Source organism: Epinephelus moara, chromosome 7 (assembly GCF_006386435.1).
Source record: "Epinephelus moara isolate mb chromosome 7, YSFRI_EMoa_1.0, whole genome shotgun sequence".
NCBI classification, from domain to species: domain Eukaryota; kingdom Metazoa; phylum Chordata; class Actinopteri; order Perciformes; family Serranidae; genus Epinephelus; species Epinephelus moara.
Window position 1 is genome coordinate 19,420,975 of NC_065512.1, and position 17,390 is coordinate 19,438,364.

The following is a 17,390-nucleotide window of genomic DNA, read 5'->3' on the forward strand; positions in this document are numbered from 1 at the left end:
TAAAAAAATGATAGTGATACCAAAACCAATAATATAGTTCTTCATTTGATACCTTTTCTTTCTGCTTCACACAGCGCTCAACTTTATTCAAAATCACACTGAAAATCAAAGTAAAAACAAAATGAAATCACAGGCTGATCCAGCTTGTGTGAATTTTATCTCAGCAACTCATAATGTGTCTCAGTCATTTTGTAGGGCTCTGAAAGTGTTCCTCCTGTTCCTTCTCACACAAAGGAGCAGGAGCGGTCTTACTGTTGGGTTGTTGTCCTTCTATGGACCTGTACAGCTCTCCTCCTGTAACGGCTGGTCTCCTGGTATCTCTTCAATGCTCTTGAGACTGTGCTGGGAGACACAACAAACCCCCTTGCCAGAGAGAGAGAGAGCAACTGTCTGTGGCTACCACATGTAAAACCATTCCCTTTTTGGGGAGTTGTCTTGCTTTTGCCTCTCCATTGTACCTGATATCACTTTCAGTCTCCCATATCGTTGGCCTTTTCCTTCTGAGATTGAGTGTCGTTTGACTGGAGAAGTTGTGATACTACTTGGAGTTATTTCGGTCTATACCTTAAAGGTATCAAGTAGCCTACTGATACCCAGCCGTCGCCAGGTCGAACTTCTCTACAGTGCAAATGGGAAGGGCAGTGTCGGTGATGTTCTGGGGTTCCTGTGTATTTGTGGAGGTCAGATCCATTGGTAGGCTTTCTACAGGTCCTATGAAGACCTGTAGTGTAGCTTTATTACTTCATCCTCTTTGAGTTTGAGAATGTACACAGTTAGCTTGTCCGATATCCAAACTGCTGTCAACCTGAATGTGCCTGTTAATGTTTCCAAGTCACTGCAATTAAAGACACCTCAGAATATCAGAGTACCTAATGTCAGAGAGCCAGATGAGATTTGACCATTTAATGATGAGATTACCCATCAGAGGACACATTAGCTGCTCCTACAAACCCTTACATTCACTGCCCCATCTTTGCGTACAGTCTTTTGAGGCCCTATGAAGATTAGTGTGAAAAACGAAAAATTCAAACTTGGAATATATTCCTTTTTTCCACCCACATTTAAGGCCAAACCCGCTACAGTTTTCTCCAAATAAACTACATATGTACATACAGTATAGTACAGCTTGCCCTGCAGGACTACAAAGTATCCAGGTGTCTGTTTGCCCCTGTTCAACAGCGCTGCTTTATTCACGGTGCTACATGTTCTATTCAGCAGTTGTATTGTCTACCACAGTGATCCACTGGGTTTTTAAAGCCCTCTTCAGTGATGTTCAGTAGAAAGGATGTCTTCCGATGGGAGCACTACAGCACCGTCTCTCTCAGACTCAATTATGGGTGCGACATCTGTCCTGACTGACAGCTCGCTACACTGTGTGACTGCGACTTTGTTTGTGTTTTTTTTGTGTGTGTGTGTGTGTGTGTGTGTGAATGTGTGTATCTCTGTACGGTGGGTCCGAGTGGCAGTAATGTTATTGAGTAGGATGCCTTGTTCGCTAAAGTAGATGAGATGTGCAAGGAAATGGCAAGCCAGACACAGTGATAAAATCTCTTTCCATTTGGAGTCCTGCCTGGTCCGCAGCTTAGAGCCAGTATGTGCTTACACACGCACGCACACGCACACATATACACAAAAGGCAGAGAAGGGAATGTAAAAGTAAATGAAACTGAGAGGTGATGGTAAGGCCAAAGAGAGGGGGAGCAGAGAAAGCTGGAAGTGTCACTGCAAGGAGACGAGGGAGATAAAATGCTCCAGTCACACACAGGCCTCTGCTCCCAATCAATACCACAGACGTAGAGATACAACTTCCCTTGTCTATTCATCTACACATTCTCTCCTTTATTCAGCTTTTCCTACAGTACATCTGACTATATCTTTCAACAAAAGTCTTCACCCATAAGTTTGCCTCCTCAAAAAACATCTTCATCTCTTTCCTTCCCATCCCTCCTCCTCTTTCTTTATTCAGTCACCGTTTCCCTGCACAATCTTGTCCTATGTACTTCAATCACCCTCGTGCTTTCTCTTGTGATAAAGCTCAAAGAGCGGCTGTATTGACAAACCCATATACCTGCATGACCAATGCCAGCTGGGGGCCGAGGCAGGGGGACCAGACTGAATCGGCTCTGGGGCTTTGGACTGATGGACCGAGCAGGATTCAGATGATGAGAGAGACTGGAGGAGAAGAAGGATATGGGGGGCGGAGGGTCCTGGTGTCACCCAGTGTAAAAGATGGAATGCAAGATGACATCTCCACATTCGGTCTATCTCATTAAGTGAAGTAGAGGAGTGCAACTTGGCAGCGCCAGCTCCCTCGTGAAAAGAAAGGCAGGGGAGAGACACAAATCAGACACACATACACACACTCACAGCGCTGAGCTCAGCAGAAGCATGATTCAGCCACTCTTACTCCGTATGTATGTTTAGCAGTGCACAGGCTCAGCTATGCTAGGAAAAATCAACACTGTTCTTTGCCCTCTTTGCAAACAATCACAACAAAACTGCATTTTGACCTTGGGTAGGCACTGCTTCACATATTTCCAGCTTACGTTAGGGCCACAGTTTCATCAGGTGAATGGATTTTCTCCACTAGAAATGCAAGAAAATAAAATGTAGACCATAAATATAATGAGAATGAAAGTGTGACTGGTGGAAATGTGGTATTTTGCCGCGGTTTGTTCTGAAAATGATTTGCCCAATAGTTTCCTTCTTCCTTAATTGAAATTCCTAGGTCTCATCTCTAGCCTCCTTCCGTCTGTCTCTTTCTTTCCCAGTCTCCTCAATTTGTGCTGGCTAATTGCATTTAGAACTTGCACGACGGTTTGTAACTGCATTAACCTTAGGAGTCACATCAGGCAGAGACTATTTAAAACGCACCCCTATAGCGCCAGTTGTATTGTGGGTAATGCCTCGGGGAGGTGTAACCAATCACATTGGAGTCGAGAGGAAGAGCTCATCATTTATTGGTCACACACTCTATTCAGCATCGCCCCACTACCCATTTCCAATACTGCCACTTCTGTCCCCATTCCTCTCTTTTTCAATTTCCTCATCTCTGCCTTTTCGCGCCATCCATCTCACTTCCTTTTCTTCAAAACCACTCGCTGCCAAACTTAATTTTTTTTAGTGGCACACATCTAAAGATGAACGCTTTCTTCCTTTTTCTTGTCCAGTGGCAGTGAATAACAGAGAGATGCAAGGATGCTTCTGTTTGAAAATTCACCAAGGCTTTGGTTCTCCAGCTCCATTACTACATTACTACAGCACTGGGAATGTATGACGGCTGCCAAATGCGGAGGCTAGGATTTGTATATCTGCCAGTATGGTGACACCTATGGTGCTTTCTAGGACAGTGAGGGTATATGGGAGCTTCATGAGTAAGAGCAGTGTGATACTTGTCTCAGCGAGGGCTTGTTTTTCTGCTAGCTCTTGGACTCGCTCACACACAGGCTGGTGCGTAGGATAAGGACAACCATGATGGCCATGTCAGGCTGTTGTCCTTTTCTTCTGCAATCTGATGTGTAGGAGGAAGTCAAACTCACACACACACAGACACACACACATACACATGCACAAACTAGCAGCCAGAAGCACACACTCAAATGCAACAGACTGAGCTTAGTCAATCTCCAAGATCAAAGTAACTACTGTAACCTTTGGCCTCAAACAGCTTTACAACAACAGGTTAAATGCATGCCTCATGCAGTACTTAACCACAGACAGTGAAGCACAAACAACAACGACTGTTCCAGTAAAAAGACACAATGAAAGAGTACGAGAAATAAAAAAAGAAATAAAGCGGTTTCATTTGAAACATATTCATTTACCAAGAGGGACACTCTTATCTCTGCGTGGGTCACACAGTCGGCATGACTGTGGTGCCACTGCAGCTGGTGAAAGGTTAAAGGATAACGCTGGCACCGTGTTATCTTTTGTGATTGCTATAATCAAAAGACAAAAACAAAACAGGAGTCTGGAATTTATCCAAATGTTTCCTGTAACCACAGCGTACTGTGGCTCATGCCGCGCTGCTTTAGAACTGTCATTCAAAAACATATCAAATACAGAGAAAGTGCCACACTGAGACATTTGTGTGACATTTGAGAGACATATTCCTTCATTATGATGAACACTTCTAGTCTGGTTTACTCCTCTTAAGATTGTCAGTCTCGTAAAGCAGTGCTGGAGGGTGGGCGATATGGCCCAAATCTTCCATCACCATAATTTTCTACCTTCTCACGATATCGCCTAATAGGGCTTGGTACCTGTACTCGATATCTTTAAGGTATTGACCAAAATAAAACAGTACCAAGTAGTATTGAAACTTCTCCAGTCAAACTACCTGCATTTGATCCCAGACCATCTCAACTCCCAGCAGCATAGTATAGGTTGCTGGCATCTCCGGAGCCACTTTCCTTGACGAACACTAATTTCAACATGTGCCCGGTTAGCATGAGCTAACGCAGCAGTAGCTTATCTCCAACATTGAGTTGTTAAACAGTCCCAACAAACTGGCTGTTGCTGCCGTCTCTGGAGCCGCTTTCCTTGGCCAACAGCCAGTTCAGCGTCTGCCTGGTTAGCACAAGCTAACAGCAGCAGTGGCTAACATTCATTCGCCATCTTATTCACATTATGGGTATCAAATGAAGTGCTCTACTGGTATCATTTCAAAGGTATTGATACTGATATCTTAACTTTTAAAACAATACCCAGCACTACTTTCCAACCTATGTGGAGCCAAATCCTCAAGCATGTACTGTAGTGTTTGCCTGACCTGAAGCTACTCTCTAGAGATCCAAAATGCAATGTTGGGCTACACAGACAAGTTGGTTTTAGGGGCTGTTTGTGTTAAATGTTAAAATTAAGCTGCTTTTCTGTCCACCTAAGTCCAGTATTCACCTTACTTTTAGCTCTATTTTTGGTCTCCCCCAACTCCTTAGAGAAAGTTCTTGCTCTTTATCTGCTAAATGCTTCGTTATGTTCACCAGCTTGTTGCTAACTTTGTCTGTCTGCTGTTTGTTGCCAAGCAGGTAGCATTCAGTGGGATTTAGAGTTTTTTTCAACCGCCTGCAGCTGCTGAAAACAGGGTTGATGAGACCTGTGAGACTGAAGCAAAACAGTTCAGCTGTGGGCCTTAAAACCATGTACTGAAATACTCGATGAATTTCTTTAGAGCTGGGGGGAAATGCAGAGTTGGGTAATAATTCTCTGTGGGTTTTGTCACTACAAGATTTTACATCACATGCAGATTAATTCTTAATCTAAAAATATTAGTTATAGACATTTTTAGTATGTGGGCCAATATTTCATTTGCAGGCATCCTTCTTAGCAAGTGAGCCACTCTGTCTTCCCATTCAAAATATTGTAGGAAAATAACACTGGAAATGCCATAACCTTTTCTGTATTAGAAAATAATGATTTTCTTGCATCTTTGTGTCGCCCCCTGATTTAGTGGACATAATCCAGTATTTGTGCCATGATGGTCAATTATTCTTCTCACATGTGTGATATTAGTGCACTGCCTAAGGCAGCATTGGCACTTGGGGGCTGAGCCGAGCTACATTTTCACTTGATTAATCTAAGTTTAGTATCACAGAGGGTAAAAAAAGACACACACACACTTTCGGTCTGCTCATTTTCTTAAAAAAAAAAAGCTTCCACACAAAGAGAAGCAGGGATCATCTTTCCAGGCAATCAACCACATGCACAGGCAGAGTAAGAACAGACAATACAGCACATGAAAACATAGCGTCACAGTATCAGGGAGAACGCTGTCCAGGTGCACTGCAGAAACTGTTCTTCTCCTCAGGCAACGGCTATTAAGTTCCCTGTTAAAACCTTCCCCTGCTCTTTGTACAGAGAGGTGACTCCAGACGAAACACATCCCTCTGAGTAAGCCTTAATGCAGGACTCAGGACAAAGATTACTGCGTGGCCTTCAATCCCTACAATTAACCCAACCACCCCACCGTCAGACAAACACACTCACACAGACACTTCTTTCTGCCCTTCTATCTCGTATCCTTCCTCCCCATACTTCCTCCACGGCACTTTCCTGCTTGTTGTTGTCCTTTGACATCACCCTTGAAACACATATTCTCAAAGGCAGCATCAGCAAAGGTATTTTTTATATATACACAACAGAACAAGAGCAAATTAGAGAAAGAGGCCAGGGCTGATAAATGGAGACAGACAGATGACAGAATGAAAGACAGCAGAATAAGGAATAGAAGGGGAATTGAAGGGGGAGGGGAGTAAGGACAAGGTATTGTTTGCCCACAACGGTCTGAGGAGGGTCGCAGCTGCTGGGGGGATCACAGAGGGGCTCAAGAGCACTGCAAAGAAAAGAGGGAAAAGACCCTGCCACGTACCCCTGACCTCTGAAAACTGGGTTAAAAGGTTAGAGACACAGAAAGGCTCAGATAACAGTCCCTCAACACTTCCGCTCACACGCAGCCCTCTCACATGCATTTCTATAAATACTGTGTGCTATCAGCAGTGTTTTTTTTCACAGTGCTCTACGCCTGAGCCCTGCCCCACATTCAGACCATACTGCTCACACTAGAAAAATGCAACTGAGGTCCTAACAACCATGGAACCCATCGACATCTGACAACAATAAAGCCTCTGGGGGCACCAGCCAGTATTTCAGGAGATTTGATGTAGCCAGTGGATATCTGGGCCAAGACTTCCTCTTATGTGTGCCATTCACTGTTTACAGTTCGATTATTCACTTGAGACAGGTCCAGACAACATTTTGGCTAATCTCTGTAAACAGATATCTGCATATGAAAGAACATAAATGAGAAAAAAGCTAATAAAAAGCTAAATGGACATAAGATGATAGCCGATTGGAGATTAAATTTCTGCCAATGTGTTCTGCCTCTTCTGCTCTCCACATGGACTGTTCACCTGCAGGCAACCAAAGGCCAATCAAACATGATTGGTCAATATTACTCAGACTACAAATTGAAACCAGACTGCTTCTGATACAAAAGTCTTGTACCATCGCCAACGGATTCTGCATACAGCACTTCCACAGATATTTGTTTAGAGATTAGAACCAGATAATAACACTTGTTCAGTGAAAAGCCAAGCCTATTGATCTGCTGAGCGCAGGGTAACCTTTGTTTCTACAGCGTGACCTCACACAGACCCTCAAAGAAAGCATTCCGATATCGGTATTTCTCAGTGCCACTCACTGAATAACTTGGATACAATGGGGACACAAATAACTTGAATTTTCATCCAGCAAGCATTTGGTTTGCAGGCCCTGAGAGGAAGGTCAGCCATGTCAGGGATAAAGGCATGAAGTTATGAAGGGAATGGAATCTCCATCTATGACAGCTGTGTGTTCACTGCTGTGGGCCTGTTTGGTAGATCTACATCTTCGGGAGCGAGATTGAGAAGGAGCCTAAGACGGAAACTAATGCTACTGTTTGAAACAGTCACACATCACGCCAACACACCGGGTGCGTTATTGAAACAGCTCTGGGCAAGGGACGAATTCAGTAGGTGTGGGATGGAGGTATGTGAGCTTATGTGAGTGTGTGTGTGTGTGTGTGTGGGAGTGTGTGATTGAGATTGAGAGAGATAGGAGAGAACTTGGTTTTCCCCGGTCAGAACAGGTGGGACTTCGTGTGAAACTGGAGTGCAACACTTCCTCTCATCACACTCCTTCCAAAGAGTGCGCACAGATTATTGTTATTGATTTCTTGTTTGTGACTGTCAGCGGTCTCACTGTGATACAAATAATGCCTTGGTTTTACTTGGTCTCACAGAACTCTAACGAGACACAACACTCGAAAGCCTCAAGGTGAAAATGTTATTGTAAATTTGTTTGGAATATGCAACATCAAGGTACAATATGACTCAAGGCAGGCAGTGAATTTTATTTAATGGCAAGGCCCTGTTTTATGAAGGGTCCATGTGTCAAAATCTACCTGTCTAATTTTATTGACATAAGCATATATGCTTTGTACACCTAAATAAATGTATTTAATCATAGTGCACCTTACTAACTGAAGCATAGCAAACCTAGGGCAGGATAGTATTCCAAAATACGACTCTTGGTTGTTTTTTGGCATTGTTTTTTGGCAAAAGACAATGCCATGTGTAGTGTACCATGTGCACTATGTAGGCTACCTGATGGGTACTTAAAGGCAACAGGATACAAGCAAGATTCACAGAGAGTTTGAGGCAGGCTCCGATTGGCCATCAGGCAATTCTGGCAAATGCCAGATGGGACAGCCCAGCTTGTGGACCGCAAGGCTACAACCAGCAATGTCAGAGATAAAACTGTGGGGGGAGGAATAAAGAAAGACCTGCCGGCTCTGGCCCACTTAATGTTGGAACGGCCGATCTGATTAGGGTTAACATGGTCACAAAAATGTCAATAGCCTACCTATACTGTAAGGCAGTGTTTCCCAACTGGTCCAGCCACAAGGTCGAGATTTCTCTTTAGTCATTAATTCAAGGTCCATACAGTTTAATACATTCAGCGTCATACTTGGGTTTGGCTTTGAGTGTTCCTATACTCTAAATCCTAGGGGTAGCGGGGAGCAATGGGGCCCATCCAGAGCCAAATTGCCAGGGCCAGATTTTGTTCCCAGTGCAGCCCTTGTGTGAAGGGTCAGCTTTGCCTGGGACCTCATAGCAGGTTAATCTCTTAACTGATATAATCACAGCACTACAAACAAGGTGAGTTATAGAACACTGGCACTAGCACTTTGAATTACTTCCACATTTAAACGGTGCTACTGATCAGTAAACAAGTCATTAAACAACAACCTCTGGCTACTGGTGGCTTTGTTTTTCAACACCTTGAGCAGATATACCACTGATACATTCACAGCTATGTGCGGATTATCACTACACGAGCATCTGTGATAATAACATGTGGTTTATCTGTACACACAAGTTGGTTACCTGTACATCCACTGTGTCTTTATGTGTTTGTGTGTGTTTAGAGACTCACCAGTAAGGTTGGTGCGTGCGCTGTAGGATCCCAGGTAATGCCCGTCTGTGTTGGGTGTGTAACACTCAAACAGACCCTGGTCCTTGGCCTGCACTTTGGTGATGTGAAGCACAGCCGAGTCGCCACTCAGCCTCTCCACGTAGATCTCTTTACTGTTGACCCTCTGGGCATAAACCGCGTAGGCATAGTTTGGCTGAGCTGTGCTCACGATGCGGATCTCCCTGTCCGGTGCTGATGGCAGGTACATGGACCACTCAAAGTCCTGTTCCACCCCCTCTTTATAGCCCGTCACGTTGCACAAGATGGTCACATGTGAGCCCTCAGTCCGTACCAGCGGTCCACTTTGCACTGTTACCACTCTCTGAGCCACGGCAACACCAGCTACAAATGGAGATGGGCAGAGAGAGATGGAGAGGGGAAAAAAGAAAGAGACAGAGGATGGGGTGGGGGCAGGGAGAGAGGAAAGTAAGAACATGGGTTACAAAACTGCAGTTTAAATATTTAGCATTGGCAGAGTTTATGCACCCCACATCTCCCAGGAAATACTGAAACAACGCGACATGTGCAGCTAAGCAGCCTGGAGAGTGCTTACTGAGGTTGAGGTGTGCAAATGCACACACTGACACACATCTTTTGAACACCACTAACCACTTGAAACATTCACGGCAAGTCTTTTTAAACAGCTGTCGTCCGATCACGCTCGCTGCTATTACACGCACTCATGTGTTAACCCATCACCACATGGACAGCACCGCAGCTACACTACACTGGCGGTAAGAGGCAGCCATCTGGGAGTCAGGGGAGAGGTCAGTGTGAGCAGGTAGAACACAAGTCAGCGGGGCGTGTTAAGTGTGTCGTGTGCAGAGGATGGGTATTTTTGAAGTGTATATTAAACACTGTTTTGTCTGATGCATCCATTATTAATAATAATCATACAACAAGAAAGCCAACCAGGCAATCTCATTGGTCGACTAGACTTTTAGAACATGATTTGATCACCCCGTTCATAACCTAGAGGTGCGTGTCTCCTCGTGCCAGTGAGTCAATGACATGGCAATACCTCTTAGAAATAGCCCACATAGCTAAATGTGTCCATGTTGTTTTTTTCAGTGGATATCTTAGTTATAACATGATTGAACTGGCAAGGCAGTGTTGTGTGTGAGGTATTTATTAGTTTGGGAAATCCCAGGATCTCTACAAAGCATTAAGGTTATCTGAAGCTGGCTGGCTGATTCAAAAGAGACTATAAATCGTCTCTGTTGTTAGGTCATTACTAAGGGTAGGAATACTTGCTGGAGTAGTTAACTAGGTTCCATTACATCCGAGTATACTGGTAACTGATTGTTTCCAGTTATTAGCCAGTATTGCTGCGGTGCCTCGGCGCCAATGCGTCATGCCAATGAGGTTAAATCACACCCTCTCCTGTAATATTGCTTAATTACACCAGCACCAATATGCCAGTATCTGCGTTAATGGTGGCTGAAATGTCACAAAAGAATTCAGTACAAAAAAGGCTGAATATGAGTTCATTTAGATAAAGTGTTACCATCACACTCAAAGGTTTCTCCACCAGCAAGCACTGACAGTTTATTTAAGTACAATTTTTTCTCACTCTGTACATATTTTGGTCACAATTACTTTAAAGGTCAAGTGTGTAGGATTTAGGGGCATCTGTTGGCAGAAATGGAATATGATATTCATAACTATGTGTTCGTTAGTTTATAATCACCTGAAAATCAGACGTGTTAGGTCTTCGTTGCCTTATGCCCAGTTCAGACCAAAGACCTGCAATGCGCTGTTCGTTGCCTTATGCCCAGTTCAGACCAAAGACCTGCAATGCGCTGTTCAGCAACGTTCTAAAAACCTGCCAGTTCACACCAATGCAACTAGATGAGATGGTGTATCATCGCTATGCAACAACTCTCTGTACTTCTGTTCTGATTTCCAGCTTTTCAGGCTCATTTTGTGGCTGAATATAATTTGTAGCTCCTTAAAGTATGAATTAGGATAGTGATAGTGAGATACTGGCTGCAGTTGCATTTGTAGTAGTGATGAAACGGTGAAAAACAAACAAAACGAGCATCAGATGGACTGTACTCATAATAAATACGCCACTATAATATGAATAACAGTCAGTGAGAATGTGTGTGAGTTGGGTGGCAGAGGCACATACAGCAATCAGCAGCAATGACCCACCGTCCAACAGCAAACAAACATGCCGTCTGCGGTCATTTTGACATGACCTGCGGACCTCACTACAAGCCGATTGGCTGTAGAAAAAGGTGACCAGCCTTATATTCTAAAACCAGCCACAGATGACCAGCTAAGTTGCAGGTGACACCATCAGCCAGCTTGAGTCGAGCTCGGACCGGCCAGTTCACACCGCTGCAACTTGTCTTTGCGACGTTCCAAAACTGTTTCGTCTTGTCGCGAATCATTGGTCTGAACTGGGCTTTAGAATGAGCTGTTTACATCTACATACAGAGTGGGTCCTCTTCCACAGAGCCTGCCATGTTGTTTTTACAGTAGCCCAAAATAGACAAACCAGAGGCTGGCTCTAGATAGGGCCATTTGCATTTCCGCGTCAGCCGCAACACTCAAATGTCAATCAAATCTTAGCATTTTTAAGTCCAAGTTGATACATGTTGTTTTAATTTACACAAATGAAATCCTATTAGGTGCCGTTTAATTAACACTGCACTGTAAGAGGTTAGAGCTGCCACCTGAAATAGTTTAAGTGATTTGTCAAATACCTCCCTGTTCTAGGCATGAAATACAAATTCAGTTCAGTCATTTGCTCCCGAAGCATTTTCTTCTCTCTAGATTAGTTTTATGAGGATCTGCTTGTACCAGCACTGTTTAATTTTTCATTTAAGAGGGTCTATCATTTGCATTTTGTAAATAACAACTAAGGCCATAAGAATCTAAGACGGATAGACTTCAAAACATTGTTTCTGTAGATGTTATGTTTAAAGGAATAAATTAGCAATCCTCTATTCTCATACGTCGTTCTTATTCAAACAAAACCCGCACTTAGTGGAGTGAACTATGATGAGCCGTGTACTGAGCACTGTAGCATCTGAGAGACGACTTAACCATTAAACACCTCGTGAAGACTGATTCTGTATGCTGCTTTGTAGCCTATATTTAGGCAGACAGCATATGTGAATCTTGCCTCAACCCCTTGCATTCACACACACACACACACACACACACACACATACACAAACCAAACTCACACACACACCGCATTCACCATTCAGGGAACAACTACAAACATCCCTCTCATTGGGGCCGGAGACAACAGAGCACTTACACATACCCCCCAAATCCAGACAGAGCGACAAGCGCGCTGTTTCCTGTCTGCACAAGCAACTGGGGATTGCAGCTGTGTGTGTGTGTGTGTGTGTGTGTGTGTGTGTGTGTGTGTGTCTGAGAGAGAGAGAGAAAAAGAAAGTCTGTAAGATGCTGTGTCTGTGGGCACAATACTTGGCATTAATAATTCACCAGAACAGCTTTTTAACTTCAACATCCTCTCCCCTCTCATAGTAACTTTCTCTTACACTTACACTACACCCCCACCTTTCATTCACTGTTATTAGTGCGAGTCCATTTACGTCTGCGTATGCGTGTCTATGTACGAGCATGCTTGACTGTGTGTGTGTGTGGATCTATGTCTTATATTCCTTCCTGCACTTGGAGGAGCTTCAGGTCTTTTGTCTATCACTCGCTTTTTGAGACACAATCCATTCATAGGCTGATAAAATATTTACAAATCTATGATTTCCAACTGAGGTGTGTGGCCTCAGTTCTCATCAGTTGGATGAACTCAGTCAGTGGCATACCAAAGAGAAAATTAAACCAAGTAACCACTCCTTATGGCTCGATTTCTCCTGAAGGACCCCCACAGGACTCATCGAGATATAAATCAGGGAACTCTACCAACGAATGCCGCAACTTTAAACTTTAGATAGGTCAACATTGTTCTTAAAAGATATGGGGAATAAATAGTTTATTTTGCCAAGTGGTCCAACTATCTGTAAATAAGCTGCCTCTAAGTTACAGCTGGAAAATCATATCATAGTAGTATCATAGCGACAGTACTAATAACAAACACATTTAAAGAATGTTAAGATTACTGTAATGTCACCGAACCCTAACAGATATGTCCCTATAGGAATATTATAGGAATACTATATGAGGCTTGAAATTATAAACTGAGTCAACTGGAGCTCCAAATGTATTCCTTAAGAATTCTGTGCTTATTAATTTTCCACACGCACACTGCTTACATCATTCATGCAGTGCTGCTGGATAATATGAGGCATACCCTGATGCTGTCTTGACATAAATATAATGGAGATAATCAATAAAAAAGTAAGCACTCAAAGGTTCAATATGCAGTCCTGAAAAAATAGTTGATTGTTGAGTGTCATTCCCAGGTTGTCAAATACTGACAACCTTGGTTTGAACCACCGACCCACTGCGCTGGTATTTGACCTGGAAATAAGACTCAGCAGCCAACTACAGCCCCTATCACACATGCATTGCAAACCTGAAATTATCTGGACATTACCCACAGGAGCTGTATGTGAGAATGGAAATGTCTGAATCAGTTGTATCAGACATGAAACAGACTTTATCCTGCCAGCTCCCGAGTACAAAGTCTGTGTAATGTCCTACTGAACCCATGTTTGGATAGAGAAAGTAATTGTCTTGAGAATTCACAGCAAGCTAGTGGGAGCGTTTCTATCATGACGCTCATGAAAAACTGGAAGAAAACAAACATCTGAGGCCGTACACATAAACGATGTGAATGCACAATAACCATGCACCTTTTTCCTCACATAAACTGGTATGTGCGCACCTCATGCATTCTTCAGACCAGACATACACATAGTTTTACCTGAGATAGCTGTGGGTGTTATAATAAGGAGGAGATTACATATTAGTTGAGACGGAAAGCATTATTTTGGGTGGTTTGCCAACTTCGCTGATTATTTTTGCAGCTCACACGGCTTTCTGTAAAATGTCAATCAAAGACGCATTATGAAAATTGATCTTAATTATTCATGAGTGATAAATTTCATCATTATTTTTATTCACCTCCCTGTCAGTGATTGTTTAATTTTATCCTGTGCAGCACTTAGTAAAGTCAGTTTCCACATGAGCGTTATGAATGAATCATTGATCATCCATGTGACATTTAATAATAATAATTGAGATTTTACCATAATGATAGTTTGCAGAAATGTAATTAAGTAGTGCTAAGGATGCTACAAATGCAGCAAAGGGCCACAGGCTGGACTCGAAACCGGGCCGCTGCGGCAACAACCTTGTACATGGGGTGCCTGCTCTATCCACTAAGCCACCGACGCCCCGTTTAAGGGCATTTCTACATCCATTTCTGGTGAACTGTGGCTGTGAGAATGTGTCTCGCACCTGTGCACCCAGTGGCACAATGATCAAGATTCATAAAACGGAATCAGGCGTATGCGCGGCTTTATAAATCTGACGAAAAGAACGCATACGCACATTTCAGTCATTGTGCGTACACAGTTTTAGTCATCTACACAGAGTTGAATGCATTTGGCCCCTGGAGTGAAGAAGAAGGGCTATTTGAACGAAGACGGCGACAAAAATGTTGAACTCCAGAGATGCTGCCAATAAGGGTCGACACCAAAATCATCAGACGAGTTCAAGGAACAGCAGGAGATTCTACTGTTTATGACCAAACTACAAACCAGCTATGTGACCACAGTGTAATCTGCCTCATGTCCTACTTCCTGTGTGCTCTACCCAGGCTCCACCCCTCACCTAAACAAACAGGCAATCCTGTTGTGTGTTACATAGGAAAGGGAAACTCCAGACTATGTCCGCAACGTGATTCTCTGCACACTGTCCAGAGTTCATATGAGAAAACGGCTCATCTTCCTCCAGAAGTACATACTGCACCTTTAACAAAATCTCTGTCAGCAGCTCAGATAAAAATGATTTATTTGTTTTTAGACTTCTGGAAAAGTTAGACTTTGAGAGGTTTCGTCTTATCAGCAGCTAATATAGCTGGCACCTTGCCAGTCCTTTACCCACATCTTTGCACATCTCTGTCCACCTGCACATGTTGTCATACCACACTGCTGTAAAACTAAAGGCCATAACCTGCAGAACATTTGGCCGCCGGCATTTAAAAGCCAGTTAGCACAGGAAATCCTTCCACATTGAGCAAACACCAAACACCCTGAGCTAAGATTGACAGAAAGCCTATAGTGAAGTGCGCTGACTGAATCTGGCTGAGCATATTATGGGATGCATTAGGTAAGAGGCAGCCATCCATTCTGACTCAGACTTTGGTTCCCTGTTTTTCTTCACTGTGATGTCAGTGTGCTAATCTGGCGGCACCCGGTCTACCCACATCCAGCTCAGATCAGGTCAGAGCTGTTCCGCTGCATCACTGCTTCTCATGTTGCAGCTACTCATCCAGAACTGCTGGAAACATATTACTCATACATCCCAAAAAACCATACTACTCATACTGTGTTGGTGCACTAAGAGCTTTCCTCCGCACGCCTGTCTCCTGTCATCCTCCTGAAACAAGCTGCCTCCTTACTTCTGATTACTCTCACTCCCTTCCTGCGTGTTTCACCCATCGTCAATCCTTCCCTTCGTCCTGCCCCGTCGCTCTCTCTCTCTCCCTCTCTCTCTCTCTGTATATTCCTGTCTCTTCTCTGTGCCTCGCGGTTCTCTGCATCTTTTCAGGCAGGATTTAAGCAGCTCTGTGAAACTTCAAAGTGCCCATCGCTCTGCAGGCTGTTTAGAAAGGCTGACAATGACATACCAAACCCTGCAGACCTTCAACTGATTGCTCTATTCCACCACCCTTCCACAATAATCCTGCGCCCGCAACCTCCCCCACTTCTTCACCTCTGGCTGCGCTGCCTCGATCGCCGAGTGCCCATATTTGCTCAACAAGGCCTCGGATTTTCTATTATTAACACTCATCTCCATCTCTGCATACCGCGGATGTCTTTCTACCCCTCTCCTCCTCTCGACCTCACCCACTCCGGCTTCCCTCTCCTGTGTCTCATCTCTCATCTTTGCTGCCAGTCGCTTCCCACACAGCTTGTTGACTGGACGCAGGAAACATGCGTCCCATGTAAGATAATGGTGAATGACCACGGACAAGCTCTCTAACTGACCTTGATGTTCGTTGGCTGGAGCAATGGGGGCAGATGACTCCAAACACATAACACACACACACACACAGACACAGACACACACACACACACGGAAAGCTGCAAAGAGGATTATGCTAAGTGGAAGTGGGGTTAAATACTAATCCAATCATTTGTGGCCAGTGTCTTATTCTCAGTGGAAACAGCAGGGAGGCCACTAGCATTCATGCCTACCACTCACACCATCACTCGTCTATGACACATGATAATTATACACCAAGAAAGGTGTATAATAAAAACGCTGCAGGGTGGAAGTAACATAGAGGACATTCACAGCGGTGTGGAGATGTGCTAATGTGGCGATTCGAGCTGTCCATCACCTCTGCTCACTGTGTTTTCATTCCTAATCACACACACACACACACACATACATGTATGTACACAGAAAAACAGTTGACTTTTTGGGATGACCTGCCAGCAAGATAGGGCAGGTGGGCAGATACCTCACTTCAAGTGTCAGTACTACCAAAACTAAGTCACTGAGTACTGATAGTAGTGACATGGATCCACCTCCATCATCTATATTTCACCCACTTTTATTTCGAGTAGAGAAACTGACTCTGAAAACAATGTTTCTTTCTTATCCTCCAACAAGACCCTGACATCATATCATGTGCACACTTAGTCATGGATGGATTGCTGAATGGGCCTTTTGGCACAGGCACAGGGGCATAGTGTCAGAAGCCCCCCTGGCCTTTACTTGTAAAATGCTCAATAAACAGGAACGGACTAGAGAGATACTCAAAATGACTACAAAGACATGAAAAGGAAAATTGCAAAGAGACACACAACAGCCGCAAAAGGGTGCAAAACAACTACAAACACACACATAAACAAAACCATAAGACAATGCATAAAGACTACAAATAGATGCAAAACAACAACAAAAGCACTCAACTGGTATAAAGTCTGTGTCCTCCTATGTAGGAGAGGTGGTGGGGCCTTTTGCACATCTGTACCCATTGGCCCATTGTCTCATTATCCGCCCATGCATTTAGTACACGTGCTCTACTTTCCCGCTGCTGCTCTGTGCATGCAGTCAGGGGTCACCTCGTTAGTTACGAGAACACAAACACACAGTCGCACAGAATGAAAGATGAGCATCATCTGTTAAAACACACGCGTGTGTTTGAGTAATTAAAAGGGAGTAGTAAAAAAGAAATGCTTTTTGTTTGGCAAATTGTT

The 17,390-nt window shown here is 43.8% G+C and overlaps 1 protein-coding gene across 1 annotated transcript in view; it reads right to left on the reverse strand.

Moving 5' to 3' along the window:
• igsf3 (immunoglobulin superfamily, member 3) overlaps positions 1–17,390 on the reverse strand; it is a 90,348-nt gene that overhangs the window by 56,543 nt on the left and 16,415 nt on the right. The window contains exon 2 of the mRNA XM_050048395.1: positions 8,974–9,354. Coding sequence (XP_049904352.1) covers positions 8,974–9,354 — 381 coding nt within the window. The remainder of the gene's footprint in view (positions 1–8,973; positions 9,355–17,390) is intronic.